Source organism: Ipomoea nil, unplaced genomic scaffold (assembly GCF_001879475.1).
Source record: "Ipomoea nil cultivar Tokyo-kokei standard unplaced genomic scaffold, Asagao_1.1 scaffold1421, whole genome shotgun sequence".
NCBI classification, from domain to species: domain Eukaryota; kingdom Viridiplantae; phylum Streptophyta; class Magnoliopsida; order Solanales; family Convolvulaceae; genus Ipomoea; species Ipomoea nil.
In genome coordinates, this window is record NW_017617849.1 from 8,757,770 (window position 1) to 8,780,177 (window position 22,408).

General features: G+C 37.3%; 4 protein-coding genes across 6 annotated transcripts; 2 read left to right on the forward strand and 2 right to left on the reverse strand.

Moving 5' to 3' along the window:
* Nucleotides 1–1,761: 1,761 nt before the first annotated feature.
* On the forward strand, nucleotides 1,762–8,732 carry LOC109187895 (NADP-specific glutamate dehydrogenase). 2 transcript variants are annotated; one of them, XM_019338284.1, is made up of 16 exons: nucleotides 1,763–2,113; nucleotides 2,777–3,373; nucleotides 4,110–4,239; nucleotides 4,339–4,540; nucleotides 4,832–4,918; nucleotides 4,997–5,056; nucleotides 5,153–5,239; nucleotides 5,399–5,470; nucleotides 5,746–5,801; nucleotides 6,117–6,202; nucleotides 6,455–6,545; nucleotides 6,630–6,787; nucleotides 6,907–6,998; nucleotides 7,143–7,217; nucleotides 7,633–7,706; nucleotides 8,265–8,732. In XM_019338284.1, exons 2-16 carry the CDS (start codon nucleotides 2,815–2,817, stop codon nucleotides 8,338–8,340), a joined length of 1,905 nt encoding a protein of 634 aa, XP_019193829.1. In that variant the 5' UTR covers nucleotides 1,763–2,113; nucleotides 2,777–2,814; the 3' UTR covers nucleotides 8,341–8,732. The 2 variants fall into 2 exon arrangements, with proteins under 2 accessions (XP_019193830.1, XP_019193829.1); XM_019338285.1 differs by lacking the exons at nucleotides 7,633–7,706; nucleotides 8,265–8,732 and adding an exon at nucleotides 7,390–7,496 and having other exon boundaries at nucleotides 1,762–2,113.
* Nucleotides 8,733–9,457: 725 nt separating this feature from the next.
* LOC109188392 (anoctamin-like protein At1g73020) lies at nucleotides 9,458–14,162 on the forward strand. Of its 2 annotated transcripts, none has more exons than XM_019339044.1 (16): nucleotides 9,458–10,302; nucleotides 10,561–10,630; nucleotides 10,722–10,837; nucleotides 10,926–11,052; nucleotides 11,263–11,363; nucleotides 11,525–11,616; nucleotides 11,703–11,807; nucleotides 11,887–12,156; nucleotides 12,300–12,432; nucleotides 12,521–12,634; nucleotides 12,704–12,774; nucleotides 12,867–12,997; nucleotides 13,117–13,199; nucleotides 13,279–13,386; nucleotides 13,594–13,658; nucleotides 13,748–13,840. In XM_019339044.1, exons 1-15 carry the CDS (start codon nucleotides 10,135–10,137, stop codon nucleotides 13,624–13,626), a joined length of 1,722 nt encoding a protein of 573 aa, XP_019194589.1. In that variant the 5' UTR covers nucleotides 9,458–10,134; the 3' UTR covers nucleotides 13,627–13,658; nucleotides 13,748–13,840. The 2 variants fall into 2 exon arrangements, with proteins under 2 accessions (XP_019194589.1, XP_019194588.1); XM_019339043.1 differs by having other exon boundaries at nucleotides 9,463–10,302; nucleotides 13,500–13,658; nucleotides 13,748–14,162.
* LOC109188393 (60S ribosomal protein L28-1-like) lies at nucleotides 14,154–15,811 on the reverse strand. The gene is made up of 4 exons (XM_019339045.1): nucleotides 15,693–15,811; nucleotides 15,459–15,608; nucleotides 15,071–15,231; nucleotides 14,154–14,473 (listed from the first exon to the last, which is right to left on the reverse strand). The coding sequence occupies exons 2-4, from the start codon at nucleotides 15,604–15,606 to the stop codon at nucleotides 14,351–14,353; spliced, it is 432 nt and encodes a 143-aa protein (XP_019194590.1). The 5' UTR covers nucleotides 15,607–15,608; nucleotides 15,693–15,811; the 3' UTR covers nucleotides 14,154–14,350.
* Nucleotides 15,812–16,318: 507 nt separating this feature from the next.
* On the reverse strand, nucleotides 16,319–21,572 carry LOC109188355 (uncharacterized protein At1g51745-like). The gene is made up of 4 exons (XM_019338996.1): nucleotides 20,587–21,572; nucleotides 18,103–18,971; nucleotides 17,655–17,945; nucleotides 16,319–17,484 (listed from the first exon to the last, which is right to left on the reverse strand). The coding sequence occupies exons 1-4, from the start codon at nucleotides 20,775–20,777 to the stop codon at nucleotides 16,715–16,717; spliced, it is 2,121 nt and encodes a 706-aa protein (XP_019194541.1). The 5' UTR covers nucleotides 20,778–21,572; the 3' UTR covers nucleotides 16,319–16,714.
* Between the last annotated feature and the right edge of the window lie 836 nt (nucleotides 21,573–22,408).

Here is a 22,408-nt window from a genome sequence, read left to right on the forward strand (position 1 = left end):
TATGTGTAATGTTTTTTTTTTTTTGGGTGTACCCGGGGTTCCCCGGAGATTTAAGACTGTTCCATATCCAAAGTCAAGGATCAAACTTTTGACCTTTGGTTAAGGATGAATGAGTCTTTTTTACTCAACCACACCCCAGATTAATATGTGTAGTGTGTGGTATTATTATTGTTGTTGTTGAGAACACTATATGTTAAATTTTAAAATTTGATATTCGAATCAATATTTACTTAAATTCTAAAATTTGTTTGGATTTTAAATTTTAATTCATATAATATTAGTAACATTCAAGGAATAAAGCGGATAGATGCTGATATATTAATGAATGTAATTAATGTTGAGTAGATCCAAAGTATGGTTGGATAACATTTTCTACAAAATTAAAATGGGAAAATGGCACTTTTTCCCCCAGAGTTATATACCTATAGCATTTTTTCCCCTGAATTATTGAAGTGGTTGTTTTCCCCCTGAAATGTTAAATGGACATATTTACCCTTAAAATAAATATTTCATTTATTTTTTTTCTCCAACAAATTATGACCATAATTTGGTTCAAACCAAACAAACACTATAGCAACCAAACTGAAATATTCCAATTACAATTTAGAATCGAAACCCAATATTTAGAGTTTATTAAAATCGTGAACCGGAACGGACGGTTCATGTCCCGAACTGAAAAAATAAAATACATTTATTGTTGAATTTATACTATTTTAAAATAAAAAATAAAATTTTAAAATAAATACAGTTCAAAATCGCGAACCGGATCCGGAACCGTCGGTTCACGGTTCAAGATTCAATTTTTTGATACATAATTTTAATAAATTGACATCTAAATATTGGGTTCTAGATCTGAATCATAACCGGAAACTTTTAATTTGATTGCTTTAGTGTCCGGTTCAGTTCAAATCGAACTGTGGTCACCCCTACGTATACACAATAATTTGTTGAAGAAGTAAAATAAATAAAATGTTTACTTTAAGGGTAGAAATGTCAATTTAATATATCGGGGGGAAAAAGCACCACTTTTTAAATAATTGAGGGGGCTAATGTGCTTACCTAAATAATTGAGGGGGAAAAAATGCTATAAGTATATAACTTAGGGAAAAAGTGCCATTTTTCCAAATTAAAATGGAATTTTTTTATTAAAAAAAAAAACCTAAATATGCTTACCTTGGACATGTTACTTACCAAATTTAATTTACATAATTAAATAACATATTAATTATTAAGCCAAATATAGTTTACTATTATTCACATATTTACCAAATATTTAGGAGTTATTAAATTTTGTGATCAATTAAGCAACATTTATCTCATGAGTAATTGTAAGGTTCATAATTTTATTGATACCAAATGTAATGTATGAAATAAATTAGTCTTTTTTTATGACTAAGAGTGAACATAAACCTCGCACCTTGCAGGGCAGATCCCGATAAGATGTTAGTAAAAATTAAACTATTTGAGGGCGTACATACAAATTACACATTTCACTAGACAGCCCTAAAAGGGTGTTACACAATAATTAGACTCCTAACTTGACGGTACGAAAAGTCGGGAATCGTGTTCTACATACTCGGTCGGTAAAATTAATTGATTTTGTTGTAGGTATTAGTGTATATGGATTTAAAAAAAAAAAAAAAAACTAATATATTCAATATAACCGAAAATAATTAATCATTTTTATTATAATATATAATATGAATTATGCAACTTGTGTTTTAAAAATTAATTTAACATAAGGGAAAAAAAAATAATGATAAAATTAGTTCCGGTAACCATAGGATTGAGATTCCATTCTGGGCAAATAGAGTTCTCCGCTTTGGAGCCCCAAAGTTACAGTTGAAGTCTGTGAATCCATCCACCTTTGTCTCTTTCACCCGCAGTGACGATACACTCAATTCATCTAACATGCATGCACACACAATCACTCTCCTTTTCTAATTACTCTTCCTTCTACTCATACACCCAGCTCCAGGGGATTTTCTGATCATACTCAATCAAGCTTTTTTTCGGTTTCTTTTCCTCGATTGGCCCGTGGGAACACGGCGCCGCAAGACTGGGTTCTGACTTCTGACTCGTGGGCAGCTCAGACTTTGGAATTTAATTCCAGGTACAATCTTTTCCTTTCAATTCTATCCCAGTTGGATTAGCTGCAATCGTTGGTGTTGCGAGAAATTTGAACACTTTGCTGTTTTGCAAATATGCGAAAAGGGGATCTGTTGAGCTTGATAAAGTCTGGGTTGTGTGACTTGGAACGAAATTTTGTGCCTTGTTGGGATTTTGAAACTCGTGTTTGGCCAATTGAGCTTGATGAATTGTGGTGTGAAAATTTCTGGAGTAATGATGTGCCTGATAGATTAAAAGGAAGATTAGTGTTTGTCAAAATCCCAAAAAAAATAAAATAAAATTGGTCTCAATCAAATAATGGGGAGAATGGATTATGTATTGTTTGGAGGATGAGAAAAGGAGTCTGATAGCATTTGAGACTTATTGCTATTGGTTACCCACTTCAGACACCAGTTCACCCAGCCAAGGAGGGATGTCTTTCTATGGCCTTTGTATCATTTTTTTTTTTTTTGAAAGCTGGCCTTTGTATCATTATTAGGACTCTATTGGGAAAAGAAACAGAAGAAATTTAGAATGCATTTGGATGTGCCATTTTATGGCAACTTCTTGTGCTTAACAATAGATTGATAGTATCTATAATACTTGTCTGTGTTGCTTGACTGAGGATATCTGACAAGTTCATCATTCACCCTGTTTACTTCTGCAGACTGTTAAAATCAAGTTGTTCCTAAATTGTCATGCTGAATGCTGCTTCCCATCGGTGGGGGTGGGATGAATTCTACAATGGATGACATGAATTTGATTCAGCAGGCTCAGAGGCATCACCTGGTGGTAAGGGAGATAGAAGAGATTGATTTGGAAATTGGACCGGGGGATGATGATGGCCACTCGTTTGCCCAGAACAGTCTGATTGCTGTTACACCACAAGAATCTTCAGCTGATGAGCACAGAGAGAACAAGCACATGATGGTTTCTCAACTTCCTACCGACAGTGAGGATATGTCAAAGACACAACCAGTGAAAAAGAAGAAAAAGGTTGTCAAAAGATGGAGAGAAGAATGGGCTGATACATATAAGTGGGCCTATGTTGATGTGAAAGATGGAACACCAAGGATATTCTGCTCAGTTTGCAGGGACTATGGTCGGAAGCATCGAAGGAATCCTTATGGAAATGAAGGCAGTAGAAACATGCAGATGAGTGCATTGGAAGAGCATAATAATAGTTTACTTCACAAAGAGGCTCTTCGTCTCCAGATGGCCTCCAAAGATAAACTTGTTGCTGATAAACCAGTATATGTGAAAGGTGGTTTTCCTTCCTTTATATATACGTTAATCACACATGTCTTTTTTTTTTTTTTATTAACTACATTGTTAAAATGAAAAATAGAAAAGAAAATGGTAGCAGTTATTCTCTCCACCGATCTTCATATATTGTATGTTTGTACATTTTAACTTTTGAATGTGGATCTTTTATGCTGCATTTTAACTTAGGGCAAATGGTTTTATGTTTGAACTTCAGTTTCTAGGATAACTTCACTTTACTTTCTGACACATCATTTAATAGTTTTATCTAGTGAAATCATATATTACTGTTACCAAGAAACTTAGTTCATCTCTCTGATGTACATACCCAGAATGTTCCAATCTGCATTTTCCTGCTTGGTACCGAGAGCTCAAATTTTTGGGTAATGAAGTTTACCACATACTTCTAATGAGTATCTTGTTAAAGTTGCATATTTTGGGCAAATAGCTTGTGTTCTTATTCTTGTGCATTGATGTATTTATATAGTTGACAACAAACCAAGAAGAATGGATTTTTGTTAATTAAGGAACATCTCTTGTTAAATTTTACGCATAGAGTCATCTTCCACCATGCAGTGTTTGTTTATTAATGAATTATTTTTATTCGGTTCATATGGATGCTTCACTGGTTTAAGTTCTGAAACAGTAGTCTAAATTATTCGTTTACAGACATTATGTGCTCCATTAGCTAAAGTTTCTCATCTGACATATTCATGATTGTTGAAATCTGGAAAAAGCACTCATGTCAAAAACATCTGGATCAATTATTGAAGCGGCATTGAAAAGAGATCCTCAAGAAGCTGAGTTTATACAGTGCATTCAAGAGGCAGTTCATGCATTAGAAAGAGTGATTTCAAAAAACTCCAAGTAAGTTATATGCCTAATTAATTGTTTTCATAAACCTTAGCTTTCATTTAATTTTGTCAACTCTGTTGCAATTTGAAAGCATCTTTTTCCTTTATATAGTTATGTCAGCATGATGGAGCGGCTATTAGAACCTGAACGTATGATTATCTTTCGAGTTCCATGGGTTGATGATAGGGGTGAGACACATGTGAATCGTGGATTTCGGATTCACTTCAATCAGACACTTGGTCCATGCAGGGGCGGTCTCCGTTTCCACTCATCAATGAACTTAAGCATTGCCAAGTTTCTTAGTTTTGAACAGGTGATTTGTTACTTCTGTCCTGCATTAATTTATGGGCTATTGTTTTGCGACTTGTCAATGAACTTTTTTCAAAACCTTTACTTAATTTTCTATAAAGACTTCAAACTTGAGGTGAACTACATGCCTTAGAAACAAATTTGTTATACATATCAAATTGCTAAGAGAGTTTAAGTCTTATCTTGTTACTTACAACTTTGTTACATCTCTTGCCTCCAAGACTACCATGATGCTTGGTGTAATTTGATAACTGACACAACTGCTGACAACTTTTGATCTCTTCTTGTGTTCTAGACTTTAAAGAATGCCTTATCTCCATATAGACTAGGTGGTTCTTCAGGTGGAAGCGATTTTGATCCAAAAGGCAAAAGTGACAGTGAGGTATTATGTTCATATTTAGCTTTAAGATTTTTTACAAGCTTAAACCTTTCTTTTGTCTTCTAATATCTGGACTTGCAGATCATGCGATTTTGTCAAAGCTTTATGAATGAATTATTTCGTTATTTGGGCCCTGACAAGGTATTTCATTTAAGGCACCTGACACTTTTTCATATTCACTCACTCAGCTCCTAGGAAAAGTTTTCCTGTTACTTGATTGATTGTTTATATATGTAGGACCTTCCCACAGAGGAGATGGGTGTTGGCACACGTGAAATGGGTTTCCTATATGGTCAATATCGTCGGCTGGCGGGTCAATCTCAGGTTTAAAGATGCTTAGATTTCTCAGTTTTTTGTAATTGATGTGAAATGCTTGGTTACTGAGTGCGTGAAATGGGTTTCCTATGTATCTATCTATTGGTTACTGAGTGCGTGCTTATTTTAGTTAATTCAGTTTGATTAAGTGAATCTATACTCATGCAGGGAAGTTTTACAGGACCTAGAGTGAATTGGTCAGGCTCGAGTCTTCGCACTGAGGCTACTGGCTATGGATTGGTGAACACACACACTCTCTCTAATGCATGTTGATATGGGTGTGGGAGTATTGCTAGACATCTTTGTGCATGTGCAATCCTTAAAAAATACATACTCTATAAGAGATATCCGAATTGCTATTAATATAGTATGTGTGTGCCTTTATTGCTGTCTTGTGGCAGTTCTGTTAACCGTTTTAAATACCTTTCTTTTGGTATGGCCTTTTTTTCTTTGAAAACAAAAATAAAATAAAAATATATTGATCCTAGCCAACTGACTGCTTCTGCACTTTGCAGGTTTTCTTTGCACAGCTTATTCTTGCAGACATGAACAAAGAATTAAAAGGACTAAGGTGCCTTGCTTACCTGAAAAAAACTTATTAAGACAGCAGTATTTTTTAAAAAAATAATTTTTCCAAGTGAGGTGCCGGTGTTATGGTTGCTAGTAAACTGAGAACCAAGGCCCCCATTCTGTTCACATCTCAAATAGGAAAAAGTATAGGGAGATATGCAGCTAGAGGGCAGTATATGCTAGAATGAAAAACAATATTTGAAATTTAACAAATAAATGTTTGTTTTCCTTTACTAATCCATGCCCAGCTATAAGGGATTGTTAATTGTTTCGTTGGTTCTCCTTGTTCAACTTCTGTTTTGTATTTTACGTTCAGGTGTGTGGTTAGTGGTTCTGGAAAAATTGCAATGCATGTCCTAGAGAAGCTTATTGCATATGGGGCTGTTCCCATCACTGTATCAGGTGATTAATATATACTACTCCGTATATCAATTAAGTGAATTGGAATTTTTTTTGTTGGATATATATATATTCAGTCGTCTGGCAATCTGCACATGATTCCACTAGAAAAATTTAGATAAACATGTTGAAGTCTCAAAATATGCATGTTAAGTGCTGTTGCTCTAGCAACTATTTTATAAGATACTTGTGCACTAGAAAGTCATAGTTTGAAGAAATGTATTCCTTTTTTCAACTTCCAAATGTATTTTACAGATTCAAAAGGTTATCTGGTGGATGAAGATGGATTTGATTTCATGAAAATATCTTTCCTAAGAGACATTAAAGCTCAGCATAGAAGTTTAAGGTTTGTATTTAAAATTTTTTTTTTTGGTTATGTAGAGTTGTGACCTTGAGTTCTTCAACTGTGTGTTTATGTTTAACTTTTCAGAGATTACTCAAAAACTTATGCTCGCTCAAAATACTATGATGAATCAAAGCCTTGGAATGAAAGGTGTGATGTGGCATTCCCCTGTGCCTCACAGAATGAAATTGATCATTCTGATGCCGTTAACTTGGTAAACTCGGGTTGTCGCATAGTTGTAGAAGGTATTGGAGAATATTGTGACAGTCCCTCTAACATTGACACCCCCGCACCGTCAATTCACTATTTTTCTGATGATAATCATTATCGCCTCTAGTATTTACTGCATTTGTATTCCTTTCAGGCTCAAATATGCCTTGTACCCCTGAGGCAGTTGACGTTCTGAGGAAGGCTAATGTTATAGTTGCTCCTTCTATGGCTGCTGGGGTGGGAGGGGTATGCTCGACTTTTCTTCTTGGTTTTTTTTCATGAAAGCCATCTATCTATCTAAAATTAACACTAAAATGGTAGTATTTGTGTTGCTTTCTCTCTCTTTGTTCTCTGGAAATTGAAAACCAAATGACTAACCATTTGCTACAGGTAGTTGCTGGGGAACTGGAACTGAAGGAGTGTAACTTAAACTGGTCTCCCGAGGATTTTGAATCAAAGCTACAGGTTTAAATGCTTTTACTTTTAGACAATCTTAATTGCTTTTAGGATTAGCGGCTGCAAATGTCACTCAAAGCCATTTAGTTTGCCAGAGTGCTTATTTCGGTTCACCAATCCGATTAGCATCTGCTTATCTGGATAATAAACACTCTCATTTTACTTAGATTTGTGATTGTAGAAGGTCCCTTCAAACACTAATTGGCCCCTCAAATAGGGTCTGGCACTCTGGCAGCAGTTAGTCGGACCCCAAAGTGACTACTGGATACCAGGGAGTCATGGTACCAATAAAAAGTAAAAACATATCAGCCATCACTCATAAGATTTGTCTGCTGCCTTATTCTGTTAGAAATAATTATTTTTGTTTCTGATTTCTTCTCTAAATGCATTAATGATGCTGTATCCTTTTGCTTTCTGATGGCAGGAAGCAATGAAACTGACATATCAAAGAGCATTAAAAGCAGCAAGTGACTTCGGTTATCAGAAAGAGAGTCCTGAGTAAGACTTCATACCTCGCCCATAGTGAACCCCCCACCCCCCTCATAAAAAAAAAAAAAAAAAAAAAAAAAAAAAAAAAAAAAAAAAACCTTTTGGGAGTTGTATGAATATATAGGTTTAAACCCTAAACCTGAGTGCCCCTCACCCCCCTGCCTTGGGGATTGTGAGAGGAAGTAAATCGCGGGATGTGTCTCAATGATGCAAGGTCTGAGTACTTGCTTTTTGCTCCAAGGCTGAGATCCTCACCCATTGAAGATTCGAATCCGGGTATTTGCTGGGTCACTACACTCACACTCAACCTTTCAACCACTGAGCTATGCCCGGGGACAGTTGTATGAATATATGTGAATTTAGAAGCATTAACATTTCCCTTTACCTGGCTGAAATTTCTTTTTAAATAACTTAGAGATGTAGAAAGATTCACAGCAATAGTGGGTTGGATAGCAGATACAGTACTCAATCCCATACTAACCTGATATAGATAATAGATACCATTAGCAGATATCTGCAAGAGGATTCAGTTCGATCTCAAATACGGTTTCTTCCTATTCCTTGCAGGGCTTTGGTACATGGAGCTGCAATTTCCGCCTTTCTTACCATTGCCAATGGCATGACAGATCAAGGGTGCGTGTAGTTTCACACCCTCATCCCCCGGGCTTCCTTCCTTCCTTCCTTCAATGCTTCTTCATACAAGCCTGAGATGCATCTTACTTGGTGCAAATATGAAACTAAAGATGTCAGGCATTGCAGTATCGCGCTGTGCCGCTGCCAGTTTAATGCATTATTTGGGCAGCCAAGGAAACTGCACATCTCAATGGTGTGTTTTGTGTACTGTAGACTGTAGTTGAACACTGAATTGCCCATGTTTGGGATAGCTATAACAGGGGAAAGGTGTAAAAGGTGGTGTTGGAACTGTTGAACCAATTATTCATTCAAGTATAATTCACCTTGTATTAACAATGTGGAATATTTGGAAGAAGGGATAAATTCATCCACCCCTCTATCTTACTACATATTTGGTTTCAACTTCATTATGAATCCAACAAATATCAGTAAAATGGAGATTATGTGCATGTATATAATATGGTAAATTTGAATTAGAATTTATAATGTGTATGGTGGACTTTGGTTCATGATATAACAATTGATGGATTTTTAGATAGACCATTGACTGTGAATGAAGACTCCCCCTCTATTTATACTTATCGATGATAATTAGAAAAAAATGTTGGTGTTTTTTTTTTTTTTTTTATATGATTTGATATTATGGAGTGATTTTGTAGAAGAGTATAACCTTACTCTTATCGTCACTCCGTCAGTAAGAAAGTGTGTTTAAAATGCGTAAAATAAATAAAACGCTTAAAATAAATATTGATTTTTTCTTTTATTTATGTACATGACACTTAAAATCTTTACTAAGAAACTAATTCTATCCAAATTAAACACAGAGTTAAATAAATATTGATTTTTTCTTTTATTTATGTACATGACACTTAAAATCTTTATTAAGAAACTAATTCTATCCGAATTAAACACAGAGTTTGGCTCTTATTCAAAAAAAAAAAAAAAAAAAAAACACCTGACCAAAGCTCAATTATCTGATCAAATTTGGAGTGTGCATGTTCCCCTCTCCATGAAACAGCTGCCATTCATCATTTCCTTCTCTTTCAACAGGCTTACTTGAAGCTGCATTTATTATAATTTGATTTTTTTTTTTTCTTTTTGCATGTCACTTCACAACCATTTATTACTGCAAAGTCTGCAACTGAGACCGAATCCAAATGTCCGGGACGCTATGTTCTTTCTGCTCTAATCCCACTATGAAACATCTTCTTCTATTCTGTACTCTGATATTCGTATTCCTCTGCAAATTGCTCTGCGCATAAACACCGAGATTAAATGCCCATATTCTGTATTAGCCAAGTTGGGAATTGGGGAATATGTGTTAATAGGGTGGAGTATGGATTCGTGGTTGCATGCGCAGACCTCCACGTGTCCTTCCTCCCAGCTCTTATGTGTCTCCTCTCCCACCCTTTTCGTTTCCTCGGACATATGTTTTGCATCCATTGTCGTTTGCTCTTTCTAAATTCTAATACTCCATTTAATATATACCTCAACCAGCAAACATCACTTGGAAAAAGAGAGAGAGATAGAGATTGAGAAGGGGAAATTAGAAAAAAAAAAAACTGATCTTGATCAGAATCCGGGTGGGATTTGACCCATTACATGTAAAGCTTGAATCTTTATACAATTTTCAAACAAATTTATCGACTTTCGATATTTCCCCTTCTTAAACTTTTAACAAGCCGTTAATCGGGGCACCCTTTGGTTAGCTGGGGAAGCTCAAGGCTTTGTTTTTTTTAAAATCGTTTTTTTTTTTTTTTTTTTTTAATTTGGGTTTTAGGGGTTGGGAGAGAGGGGTTTGGAAATGAATGCGCATGGAGGCGATAAAGAATCTGTGTTTGAGATAGCGGTTGTGGTTCCAAAGAAACAAGAAGATCAGAGGTTTGAGTGTGTTGAGGTTCTTGTTGATGAGTTCCACAAGGTGGGATTCCTTGTGGACAGAGTTGTTGGCCTTCAAAATGAATACATCAAGGTTTGTTCAGTTTCTTGTTACTTTTTGTTTTATCCTAAACCTTAGGTGTAGCACATGATTGTTGTTGAGTAGATTCTGAATTGTGTTTAGGTTGTTATTGAGGTGGAAACAGTTTAGTCTTCATCATTATTGTGTTTATTTATGTAAGTAATTGTGTGGAGAAGAGACCTGGTACACAAATTTAGTACTTAGATATCCTTCTTTAAGCAATGATCCAGTTATGATATCATACTTCACAGTTCTTGATTCTGTTTCCAGTTGGCAGCTTCATTACATGTTTTGGGACTGGCTGCAGCCGAGTTGCGGATGAAGAAACGAACTCATATTGGTGATGATCTCTCTTCTTGGCTATAGTTACAAAGCAAGATTTCACCGCTTCTGGCTTCTGAGTATATATATATAATTTTTTTAAATATCAGGAGTTGATTTGCAATTTGACTGGGACGAAGTTGAAGCGTTTGCCAAGCAGCCCGATGGGTCCTTGTTCAGTTGGTACGAGCGTTTCAGCTGCTATCATCACTTGATATATAAAATTGTGAGTTGGTTTGGTTGATTGTTCTTTTCTCGGCTCCACTGTCTATACCCTATATGCTGTTTATTTGAGATTAAGGCAAACATTATAGGTGAACGGGAGCAATTCGGTTAGAACATTAGATGCTGACCCGAAGGAAATCCGCTGGGAGCCAGGGGAATCGCTGCTTAAAAGATTAGAATCAGAGGGCATTGTTAAAGAAGTTTTCCCTTTGCATGGTATAGTCTCTACCTAGCCTAATAAACTGTTCTAAAATATTATTTTAATTAGTGTGTGAAGAGAAGATCGGACCAACCAGATTCGTATCATCATTTGCATTGACTCACCTTTAATTCTTGGGTTATAGACTTATAGGCTGGTATTCTTAAAATGTTATAAACTTCCTTGCAAATTGGATGCACTCGAGTGTTATAATTGCCTCTTTGTAGATGAAATGAAGAGGAAGAAACTTCTAAGAAGTTGGGCGCTGAACTGGTGGGACTTGACAGAACAGCCCATTGATGATATATGTTCGTATTATGGAACAAGGGTAAACTAAAGCGTTTTTAATTTTTTGAAATTATATGGTCGTTTAATATTCAATTCAATTGCAATCTATTTTCAGGTTCTTTGTGATGATTCATATATGAAAAATATATCGTAGCATAACATGATCACAGATTGCCTAATATTTATCCCTTCTTGGAACAGATTGCTACATATTTTACGTTTCTTGGGATGTTCACGAGATGGATGTTCTTTCCCGCTGCGTTAGGACTCGCAGTGCAGTTTGTAGATTTCGGGTAGGTTAATCTCAAATTCTGTTCCTATATATTGCCATAATTTCTACCTCTTTCCATTTTCATTTCCATTTTCTTTTTTCCCGCAGATCCTTACAGCTGTTTGTTCTTCCCATGTTCTTCATATGCCTAGTCTCGTGGGCAGTATTATTTTTCCAGTTCTGGAAACGTAAAAACTCAGCTCTTCTTGTCAGGTAACTATACACGACATGGCATTTAGTAGCTACTTTTTTCACGGACCTGATAATATACTATATGGTTGTCCCGATATAGGTGGCAGATAAATTATCCGGTTGGAGGGCATTCCGAGTTTAAATTTGTGGAGAGGGAATGGGGACTGTTTCAGGCCCCGGTGGAACTCATGAAGCAATGGGGGACTGATACCACGAAAGAAAAAGAAGCGTTCCAACGAGAGGAATGGTTTGGGCACTTGATGAGATTCAGAAACGATGCCATGATTATATTCGTCATTATCTGTCTTCAGCTGCCTTTTGAATTGGCTTTCGCCCACCTCTATGAGGTTTTAACCTCCGAAACTTTGAAGTAAGTCGTTCGATTAGTTGTATTTTATAGTTCTTCATTCACCCTCTCTGATGAAGATGGAAAAGTCATATTTTTTTTTTCCCGAATCATTTATACATATGTTCTCAATTCATTTATAATGCCACGCAAATGCTTGTTTCCAGGTTTGGTCTGACGGCTGTATACCTCTTTGTCATCCAGTATTTCACCGGGATCGGTGGAAAAGTATCTGCCAAGCTTGTAAAACATGAGAGTAATAGGAGCGTAGAATATAGAGCTAACAGTTTGGTTTACAAGGTGGTAACAAGAGCTTGTTTCGTTTTTCGCTTTTTTTTACCCCGTAATCTACGGGGTATTGTAATCTGGGAACTCATTTCTCGTGCAGGTCTTTGGTCTTTATTTCATGCAGACTTACATTGGAATTTTCTATCATGCACTCTTGCACCGCAACATTTCGACCCTTCGCCAAGTTGTGATTCAACGTTTAATTTTCTCCGAGGTAGGCTTTATTTACTTGGTTTATATTTGATCCCTAAGCATCTCTTAATCATGATATATCTATTTTTAGGTGGTTGGTAATCTGGTGGGAAAGTCTTTACCTTATTTAACCTATAGTTTTAGGAAATACAGAGCAGTCAGGTGAGCCGCTAACTTTTGAACACATCAAATCCATTATGTCTGTTTTGGGGGTTTCAGACCATCTGACATTTATGATTTAACCTTATTCAAAGAAACAAGAGAAAGAGCGAAAGAGGGCGATCCAAAGGAAAGATCCAATACTTCTCCCGGGTAGAGAAGGAATACCTTAAGCCCGCTTATTCTGCAAGTATTGTAGATGAGATTGAAGATGGTCTATTTGATGGTATGTCCTCTCGAGAGCATGAACTTTGTGTGTCTGATAATGTATATAGGCTTGTTAATTGAATTGCATGCCGGGTCCAAATGCCCCACTCGTAATTTTCTTCAACTGATTACTTGCAGATTTTCTGGAATTGGTACTGCAGTTTGGCATGATCATGATGTTTGCTTGTGCATTCCCACTCGGTTTTGCCTTTGCTACTTTGGTATGCACTTTTTTTCATATACGGGTTTACTTGTATGTGCTCGGGATCATTTTAAGGATATGCTGCTTGCTCCCTGCAGAGCAATATAACCGAGATCAGAACAGATGCTCTAAAGCTCTTAGCCATGTTAAGAAGGCCTTTTCCTCGACCAAATGCCACAATCGGTGCTTGGCTGAATATATTTCAGGTAATTTTGTTTTCCGTTGTAGTTGATATGAGAGCCATCCTGCATTATTTTTTTCCCATTTTTTTCTCGTTGTTGCATGTTTTCCTTACATGGCTTAAAGCGTTTGATTTCAGTTTCTTATTGTCACGTCCATATGTACAAACTGTGTGCTTCTGGTATGCTTATATGATCGGGATGGAACCTGGAAAATTTCGCCTGGCCTTGCAGCAATCCTTATCATGGAACATGTTCTGCTACTGATAAAAGCTGGGTTTTCCCGCATTGTTCCCGCGGTATGCTTACAATTTGATCATATTGTGGACCAAACAAGTAAGAATAGGAATATCTGCACAGCCATTACTACTTGTCCTCTTCATTTCAGGAGCCCGAGTGGGTGAGAGCAAACCGTGCAAAGAATGCAAGTCAAGCACAGGATATGTGCTCCCGGCAGCTTTTGAGGAGTATATCTGATGAAAAATCGTCAAATGAACCACACAAATACAATAACTAGAAAATCGGATTAAGAGAAAAGAAGATGGGTCTTCCAAGAGACCCTGGACAGAAGAAGCTCCCGAACCAAATAAGAAGGTGGCAAAATGAGGTTTTAGAGCTGGTTTTTCCATACATAGTTCTGATGCTGGATTTGTAAATTTGAATGCTTCCAAAGAGAAATGACTCATAAGTGTTAGGTGAAATACAAGTCAAAGATGAATGTATTGAGGTTTATAAGTATGTTATATGGCATGAAAAAAAGAGTGCTTCTTATATAGAACACAGAGAAATGCATATTTGGAAAATGTATATAGTTTGCAGGCATAAAAGCATGGGTTGAATGGTATAAGGTCCAAATATACTGTCTAATATTACTCAAAATATGATGATATTATCTCCACAAGGACCACAGCTAAAAGGAGAAGAACAAAAATGCAAAATCCAAAACTGGACTGGATGATCAAAGGATGATGATACTTAAACGCTGCAGTTCTCATACAGCCTGCCTGTTCCTCTTCTTGACACCAGATTTTGCGACCTTGAGGCTCCTGTTTACAACGCTCAACCTTGCAAGGGCGGCCTTCTTCAAGTCTGGCCTATAATAGTTATCTGCAACCTGTGTCCAAGGGCGAGTAGAAAGAGCAATATAATGAGATTCTCTGCTGCTATAACGAGGTAACTAGAAACACAAACAATCACTCTTAAACTAAACAAACAGGCACAGAACAAGTATTGGTAAGCTGAAATCACAAGCAAGAAGCACTGTCATCCAAATTCTATACATTTATAGAGCCTTTGCCTTGGCAATTATCACTATATTGCTTCAATGTCTAGGCAAAATCACAAGTCCATAAAATGAGCCAACTACCCAGGGTCAGCATATATTCCCCCAATAAAAGTGATTTGCAAAAGTCACCATTATTAGAAACTTGAGAGGTAAGACAAAGCTTCAGCCAGCCAGCCAGCCAGCAAAGTCAAAATTGCAAGCAGGCTAGGAAGAAAAATCCAAAATTACAGGCCACATTAGAGTATATACTTCTATCAACAAGATGATTGAAAGTATATATAACTTTCAAATTATACATTACAAACAGCTGAATTCAAACATTCATCATTCAAATATAATCACATCCTTAGTTACACAAGGGACTAAATAGTCACAATATTTAGCAAAATCCATGGAGCTCAATGAAGTATTAGGTCTAGCATATACCTGGCTGATAACAGCCTTGGCCATGCGGCGGAATTCCTTCTTCATGACAGACTTGTTAAGCAAGTTAGCAGGCTTGTTCTGCTTTTTGGTCTTTGTTGTAGCAAGCACCACGGTTTGATCTTTTCCCCCCTGAATGGTAACAGTTTTCTTGTTTGCCAATCCTATTAAGTAATCCCAACAGCAAAAGAAAAAGAAAACAGATCATTACATTCCACTATTCCAGCAATAGTAACATTCCAATTAAAATACGAAAGCACTAAGCTTTGATATTATATGCTCAAGAAAAGGATCAGAACAGACCAAAACACACAAAAGCATCAAATTATATTATTTCTAAGAAATTAAGTTCATAAAAAAAGCAATGAAAAACTGGAGCTTGATGACCAACCAGAGTGCTTGTATGAGTGAAGATTGCAGAGATTGTTGGGCTCTTTGCTAAACGTAACACCAGCGGTGCCATCACCGAACTCCTTAACCAAAAAGGAGTTATTTTTCTTCACGATCTCCCACACCAGCTGCCCCGGTACCGTCGCCATTTCTGAAGAATCCAACAAAGAAAATTATCAAAAAAAAAAACGCGCGCAGACAGGTGCAGATTTTCATACAAGTTGCATCTATTTACCGAGAGATTGGAGAAGAGACAACAACGATTTTGCTCGGCGGCCTGGAAGGTATTGCGAGAGACAGTGGACAAAAAATAATGAACATTTGCATATATAACGTAACCTGAAACCCTAGACGATAGAGGTTCAGTGGAAGTTGCACTTAATTACCGAATTTGCCCGTGTTTTTTCACTTAATTACATTTTAGTCCTTATCACTCTTCTTTAAATTATAATCAACTAATTAATTTGTATGACCAAAGCTAAAACTAATTGAGTTGTGCTTATTGTGTCTCGATCGTTGGTGTTTGGTGCGTTAATTATACTCAAAAGCTTGGATTGGTGCGTTAATTATACTCAAAAGCTTGGATTGTGCCTTAAAGGCTGATATAGCGATTGATATTTAGTTTACAGTTTATACACGTTTAAGGGTATGTAGACTATCGAAACACATTTGAGACAAATTCCGCAATTTATATCCTCCAGTAATCTTTTAAGGCAAGCAGAAAATGATGATGACTCTTCTCCTGTAACCACTCACATCATGCCAATGCTTATGGATTCATGTTCACATAGCTAATATGCTGGGAAAATCCATAATTTCATTCATGTTTCAAGATTTTGAAGGGAATAAAAGGTAAATTTGAATAAAACTGATACAGGGATGATTATAGAGAAAAGCAAATAATTGCATTGCCAGTTCCATCTGTACCAGCAGCATGGGCTAAAAACTGAGTTATCAACCTATAACAATTTGATGAGCAGCTATGAAAAATCACCAAAACCTAACCATTTGGATCACCATTCTTTACACCTCAACTAATGTTACATGGTTTTATGTACAGAGAGCTAAAGCAGCCGATGAATGAGGCACCAGCACAAAGAGATGATTGATACCCCTGATTTCAACAGAGGTTTATGCATTCAGAGATTGGTTTTCAGTTAAAACTATTGTGCCAAAACTAAGTCCGTCTAGACAAATAAATTTTCTATGAACCAAATCCCGATGCTTGGGCCAACCAATCCCGGGAGAGAGGATTCTTCAAATGACGCTGGTTCCAATTACTCGGTGGGTAGCCCTCATTGGACTATTCAACGCTTCGCTGATTCTGCTGAAAACTACTTTCAAAGGAACACAGGCTACGGCAGGGCCTTTAAGCTTTTGTACCGACAGTTTCTTGTTTTGACTTTGCTTGTGGGAGCCAGTTAATGAAGACAATGTTCGAGTCTTCTTGGAGAATAGACCGTTTTTCTTTGATTTTGATGACTTGGAGGCTGAGCCAAAATGATGCGATTTGACATGCTTAGGAGGAGGAACTCTACCACCCGAGCCTGACCTGGTATCATGAACCGTATTAACACCTTGTGAAGCAGAAGTATTCTCGCCTATCTCATCATCCAAGTCAAAGCTGCTGCTATAAACTTCAGATGCACTTGCTAGCAGTTGATCACAGAAGCCATCTTCTAATACATCAACTGTGAGCGGGTGGCCTATGATGGGTTGGCCATTCAATTTGCTCATTAATGAAATGTATGGAACATGTTGCGGGCGATAGCTGGATTTCACCTCCAGGTTAACATCAAACAGTGAAGAATCTGCTACATGGTGCCTGAGAGAGAAATCTGACGAGTCATACTTTGGGTTAAGTACAAAACGGGACTGACGGTATGGCAGTAACCTCTGTGGAACCAGCAACTCGGCTGCTGGCCCCTTTGCATGAAGTTCTCTGTGGGAACTATTTCTGCTCCATCCTTGGAACTTGTCGACATGAAATTCTGTGACTGGTCTTGACTTGAGATACGTAGGGTATTCTGAAACAATGAGAAGACGAGTGAGATTGCAATTAACTTTTGGAAAGAAGAGTCTGAGTATGGTAAGGGCTTAAAGGTGCCTCCTACAGTTAGGGTCTGCTCAGGACACCTCGTGGTCTGACCAAAAAAACTTTTGGAAAGAAGAAAGGCAAATGCATATTGATTCATACCTGCCAACCGTGCATTGAATTCATCATCCAGGTTAATCATTTTTCCAGGATCTTGCTTCTTGCCTTTACCCGTGTGCCTGGAGTTCCTCTTTCCTTTTGACTGCCACTCCGAAGTCCCCTTCTCCATTCTCTGGCAAATATCATGAACGTCTGGATTACCTGAACTTGTACCTGACTCGTTAAGCTCGTCATTCCCTAATGACGTGGTTTCAACTTGGCTGCTTTGACTAGATTGTGCTCCAGCACCGGGCTGAGCTTTCTGGGATGCAATAGATACAATTGGGGACAAGCCTGATGATAAAATGAATGCAAAAAAGAATAAGATCAATATATCTAAGTGGAGCACAATCTAGTCAACAATACTTTTTTCGAAAGTGGAAAGGGAAGATCCACAAGCAGGATGCATAATTGGCAAAACAACATCTAGTATCAGTTGTGCCATAATTACCTCCAGAATGTTTTTCTTCTGTCACAAATGGAACATCGAATAATGAGTCTAAAGAACCATCCTCGGGCAACTCTGGAATGCTCTGAATGTCATTCTCCTGCTTGCATTTAACAAGGGAAGATCCACAAGTATGCCCAGATGCCTTGAGTGTTCCATTTTCACATACAAATCCTCCATTGTCTGACGTATTGTTATGCACGGTTCCAGCAAAACCTGATCCAGTTGGACTGGGAATTCCTTCACAAACAACAGGAACAGAAACCAAGGCAGTACTCTCCAAAACTTTCATCAAGGTACGACGGCGGCTTTTCTTCTTCAGAAATTCGTGAACATGTGCCACCTGAGATCTCTTTCTTTTCAGTGACTGCACCACCTGCATCCCTAAGTCATCAAGTCCTCGCATTCGTTTAGCTCCTTCAGTGCCATCATCCTCTGAATCATTTGGGGTTCGCCTCCTCCTACCTTGCACGGATTGCTCTTTAGAGGCACTAACACTATTTGCCTCCTCAAAGGATACACCAGATTGAGATAATGCTGGTGCTGAACTTGAATTGTTCTCAGAACTACTACAATCTTCATCCATATTTGCACTTTTTTCATGGTGATGCGGTGAATTAGGTAACTCCTCCTCAATAAGATTTTGCACCCCATCTTGCTTATCCAATCTTGGAAGAGAATTGGGATGATCTTTTCCAAGACAAGCACTTTCAATCTCAAGTGCCTGAAGAATAGCATCTTCTCTGCGGGCATATTTCACAACCTTCTTAGAAGCATTAGCTGCAGCAGCCTTGGCTTTCTCAATGCATTCATCATACTCCCCACAACGAAAAGCTTTCACTCGCTTAGACTTTTCAAGATTATACCAGTCCCTGAAACAACATACAATATTAAACTCCAATTTTTTTCAATTCCTAAAATCATATTTGTAATTCTAAATATATAAATTCAAAGGAACTTAATTTGCTCAACAGCTCAATGCAATTGATGATGCAGTGAATTACTTAACCAGACTTGCCAGACAAACATTATGTACAGATAAAATTCAGACCTCAGAAAGAACTAATATTATTATAATAGTTGGCAACATGAAAAAGCAATTCAAGTTCACAACACGCTACATGCTATTCCTTAAAGGGAATCTTTGAAATATGTTGGAATCAGTTTCTCCCACATTAACACCATTTCTCGGCCACTTTAGAATGCTAAGAAATAAAACTAGAGAACAGAAATAGATTTTTCAGACATTGGTAACTGAAACCATGTCAGGGGATATTTGCATGAGCATAACTAAAGAAAATCATATATGTACAAGGACATGACAACTAAGAAGCAACAAGAGGCTAGAAGAACAGACATTGCACAATGCATCATTTTTACTGACAGAATAAAAAGTTTCAACTCCATTTTTTCACAAAGTCTTCCATTTCCCTTTTTGGTCAAGTTTCATCATATCAAGTATGGAGTATAATAAAGGAAAGCTTAAAATGTGAAACATCAATCCAATTCTACCAGAACCAAAGAACTGTTCATACTTGACAAAGGGAGAGTACTTAAGAGGTCATGGGAAGAGAATGAAAATATCCATTGCACAAATCTTTAAAGATTAAGATGATGCTCCCAACATTTACTTACTGGTAATAACTAATAGGATTCCTGATTCTCAGACAGCCTAACATTATACAAACACGTGAATGACCAAGTGTCACTAATTACTATCCTTTATCCAAGGACCTAGAATGTAACATCCATTGGTCCAAGATTCCAATATATCAGCCTAAAATGCAATACCCCCTATCTGCAGGCACATGCACATGACAGATATTGAGCTGAAAAAATACACTAATCTACCAGGTTGGGATGCTGCAGGGTGCACAGAAATCAGTGGACAGCATTGACATATCAACCATGTATGATGTATCAGACACCAACAATAGGGCCAACTGGCCAAGTCAGGATAAAAGTGATTTGACAAGATGATGATGATCCTAGTGTGAATGAAGATGAATAGGGAATATCACATGGCAGTGAGCACTGAACAGCAAAACCTGGGCATTGTGCACCACATACATTACCCTCAAACCTGATTGTTTAACCAAATCCTATGAGTCTATCTCCCTTACAACCCCAAATCCTAAGAACTAACATGGGCATCAGCTGAGGATAACTATTGAACATTTCCTTTCTTTCTGCTTTATTGGTTAATCCAAATTTGACAGGGCAGGAGACTCTGGTTCATACACAAAGTCAAACTTGTGTACTAACAGTCAGTGCACAGGATTGATTAATCCACACAAATCACCTAGTGTGCACAAGAGAATAAGAGTAATACAAGTGTGGCGAATCAGGTGATAAGGGACTTGCTAATAAAGCTGCAATTCTGAACTAACGCATTAATTTATTCAATGAACATACAAAACACAAACTCCACCGGAAGTCTATGAAAAAACATAAATAAATGAGGAAAGAAGAGGTAAAATAACTTACACACTTGAATCCTCTCTTCCAAGGAGCTTAACTGGAGTCCCTGATTTTGGAGAAATCGTACTGTTTTCCGGCAACTCTTCCAGCCCCAAAATCCGACCTGGCCACCACGAACCGTTTCTCCGGCGGACCCAGACCAACCCACCAGCCGATGCATCAACGGATTTAGCGCTAGACTCCCCAGAACTCCCCATCCCTCTTATCGCAGCCACTAATATGGGGAAAAATAAAAATAAAAATTCCTCAAAAGCTCAATCTCAACCAAGCATTCCTGAGCACACGAAGCCACAAAAACTCCACCGACCTCCCAAACGGCGGAAAATGTATATACCCTTTTTTTATTTTTTATTTTTAAAAAAAAAAAAAAAAAAAAAAAAAGACAAAACAAATTTTAAACCTCAAATGCACCGCAAAGGCAAACACGGGAAGAAAACGAATACTCGAATCACTTTTTATTCCAAAAAAAATCGAGCCCAGAAAATGAGGAAACCGATAGGGGAAGAAAGACAGATCTGGGGAAGACAAAGAACCGAGGCAAAAAAAAAATTTTCCGGGAAAAAAAAACACCAAAAATTAATAAGTTTTTCCTTATTTTAACAAAAATACTCGACAACCCAAATTTCCCTGTTCATTCAGATTCACAAGTCCTCGTTTTGATTCCATCCCGGATAGCTAGCGCGGATTTTCTTGGGATTTTTTTTTATTTTCTTTTAGTTTCGCAGAGGAAGAAGGAAAAATGCGAAGGAGAGAGTGACAGAGAGAGGGAGGGGGGGCTGCGTGTCTGTGAAGAGTGTTGTTGTTGTTGATGACGAAGAAAGACGAAGCAGCGGAGTGGGGTACTGTTTTTCAAATGGATCGGAATCGGACGTACCTTTTGGTATCTTTTTTCCAACACAGAGAGTCAGAGAAAGAGAGAGAAGGGCACTCCTCCAGGCTCCAACTCTGTACTCTCTTTGAGAGAGAGATATAGAGAGAGAAAGGAAGTGACGAGTGGGAAAATTAATATTATTTCTGATTTTATTTATTTAGTTTCTAAGCGTGGGGGGAAAATATGGAAAATTAGGGCGTTGCGATTCGGCACGACACGTTGTATATTAGCAAATCTGCACCTGTTCCCCTCGTGGGCCCTGCTAATGGTGGCCGAAACCTGCCCTTCAATTTATCATGAATTGCACACACACCCCAACAATTATGAATTTTTTTTTCTAAATCGATTAGATAGGTAAGTAAGATAATTTAAACTTGTCAATAATTTTGTGGTCCAATAGTACCAAGTTACTTCTCTGAGGTGACGGGTTGGAGTTTGTATATTTGGATTATTTGGGTATCCTCTTTTTTTGTAATAAAAAAAAAGGATAATTTAAGTCTATTATATATATTTTTTTTTTTGAAAAAAAGGCCTATTATTATATATTATTAAGGCAAAAACATTTGATGAATACAAGAAGGATGATTAACGCTTTAAGTACGTTATTAGACTATATTATGTTGGGTAATATGGTTGAAAATTTCCAAAAATAATAATCCTACGAAAAGATTAATATTATATGGGAAAACAGAAAGAATTGGGAAGGAAAAGGTTAAGTGTTTGGGTATAGGTTTAGCACGAGTTCGAACACAAGGTTCTTTTCCTTAAAACCTTATTTGCTACCTCCCACAAGTGCTAGGAGCGTTGTAGCCTAGGTTTCCCAGGATAAAACGTGCTACGATTCCTTGTTTAAGCACCTAAACAAGGAACCCGGCAAACAAAGCAAAATTTAGAACACTGGTTGGCTAAAAGAAGATAGTAGAAGCAGAGTTTTGAGATGAAAAGCTACTGGAATTT

Coding starts and splice junctions, on each gene's coding strand:
- LOC109187895 (XM_019338284.1), top strand. CDS start 2,815: ATGCTGCTTCCCATCGGTGGGGGTGGGATGAATTCTACAATGGATGAC. Junction 6,999..7,142: donor TGGCTGCTGGGGTGGGAGGG/GTATGCTCGACT, acceptor CATTTGCTACAG/GTAGTTGCTGGGGAACTGGA. Junction 7,218..7,632: donor ATTTTGAATCAAAGCTACAG/GTTTAAATGCTT, acceptor TTCTGATGGCAG/GAAGCAATGAAACTGACATA.
- LOC109188392 (XM_019339043.1), top strand. CDS start 10,135: ATGAATGCGCATGGAGGCGATAAAGAATCTGTGTTTGAGATAGCGGTT. Junction 11,053..11,262: donor AGAAGTTTTCCCTTTGCATG/GTATAGTCTCTA, acceptor GCCTCTTTGTAG/ATGAAATGAAGAGGAAGAAA. Junction 13,200..13,278: donor GTTTTGCCTTTGCTACTTTG/GTATGCACTTTT, acceptor TGCTCCCTGCAG/AGCAATATAACCGAGATCAG.
- LOC109188393 (XM_019339045.1), bottom strand. CDS start 15,606: ATGGCGACGGTACCGGGGCAGCTGGTGTGGGAGATCGTGAAGAAAAAT. Junction 15,232..15,458: donor TCACTCATACAAGCACTCTG/GTTGGTCATCAA, acceptor ATTACTTAATAG/GATTGGCAAACAAGAAAACT. Junction 14,474..15,070: donor CCAAGGCTGTTATCAGCCAG/GTATATGCTAGA, acceptor CCTTGGACACAG/GTTGCAGATAACTATTATAG.
- LOC109188355 (XM_019338996.1), bottom strand. CDS start 20,777: ATGGGGAGTTCTGGGGAGTCTAGCGCTAAATCCGTTGATGCATCGGCT. Junction 18,972..20,586: donor GGAAGAGAGGATTCAAGTGT/GTAAGTTATTTT, acceptor ATGTTGTTTCAG/GGACTGGTATAATCTTGAAA. Junction 17,946..18,102: donor AGAAGAAAAACATTCTGGAG/GTAATTATGGCA, acceptor TTTTATCATCAG/GCTTGTCCCCAATTGTATCT.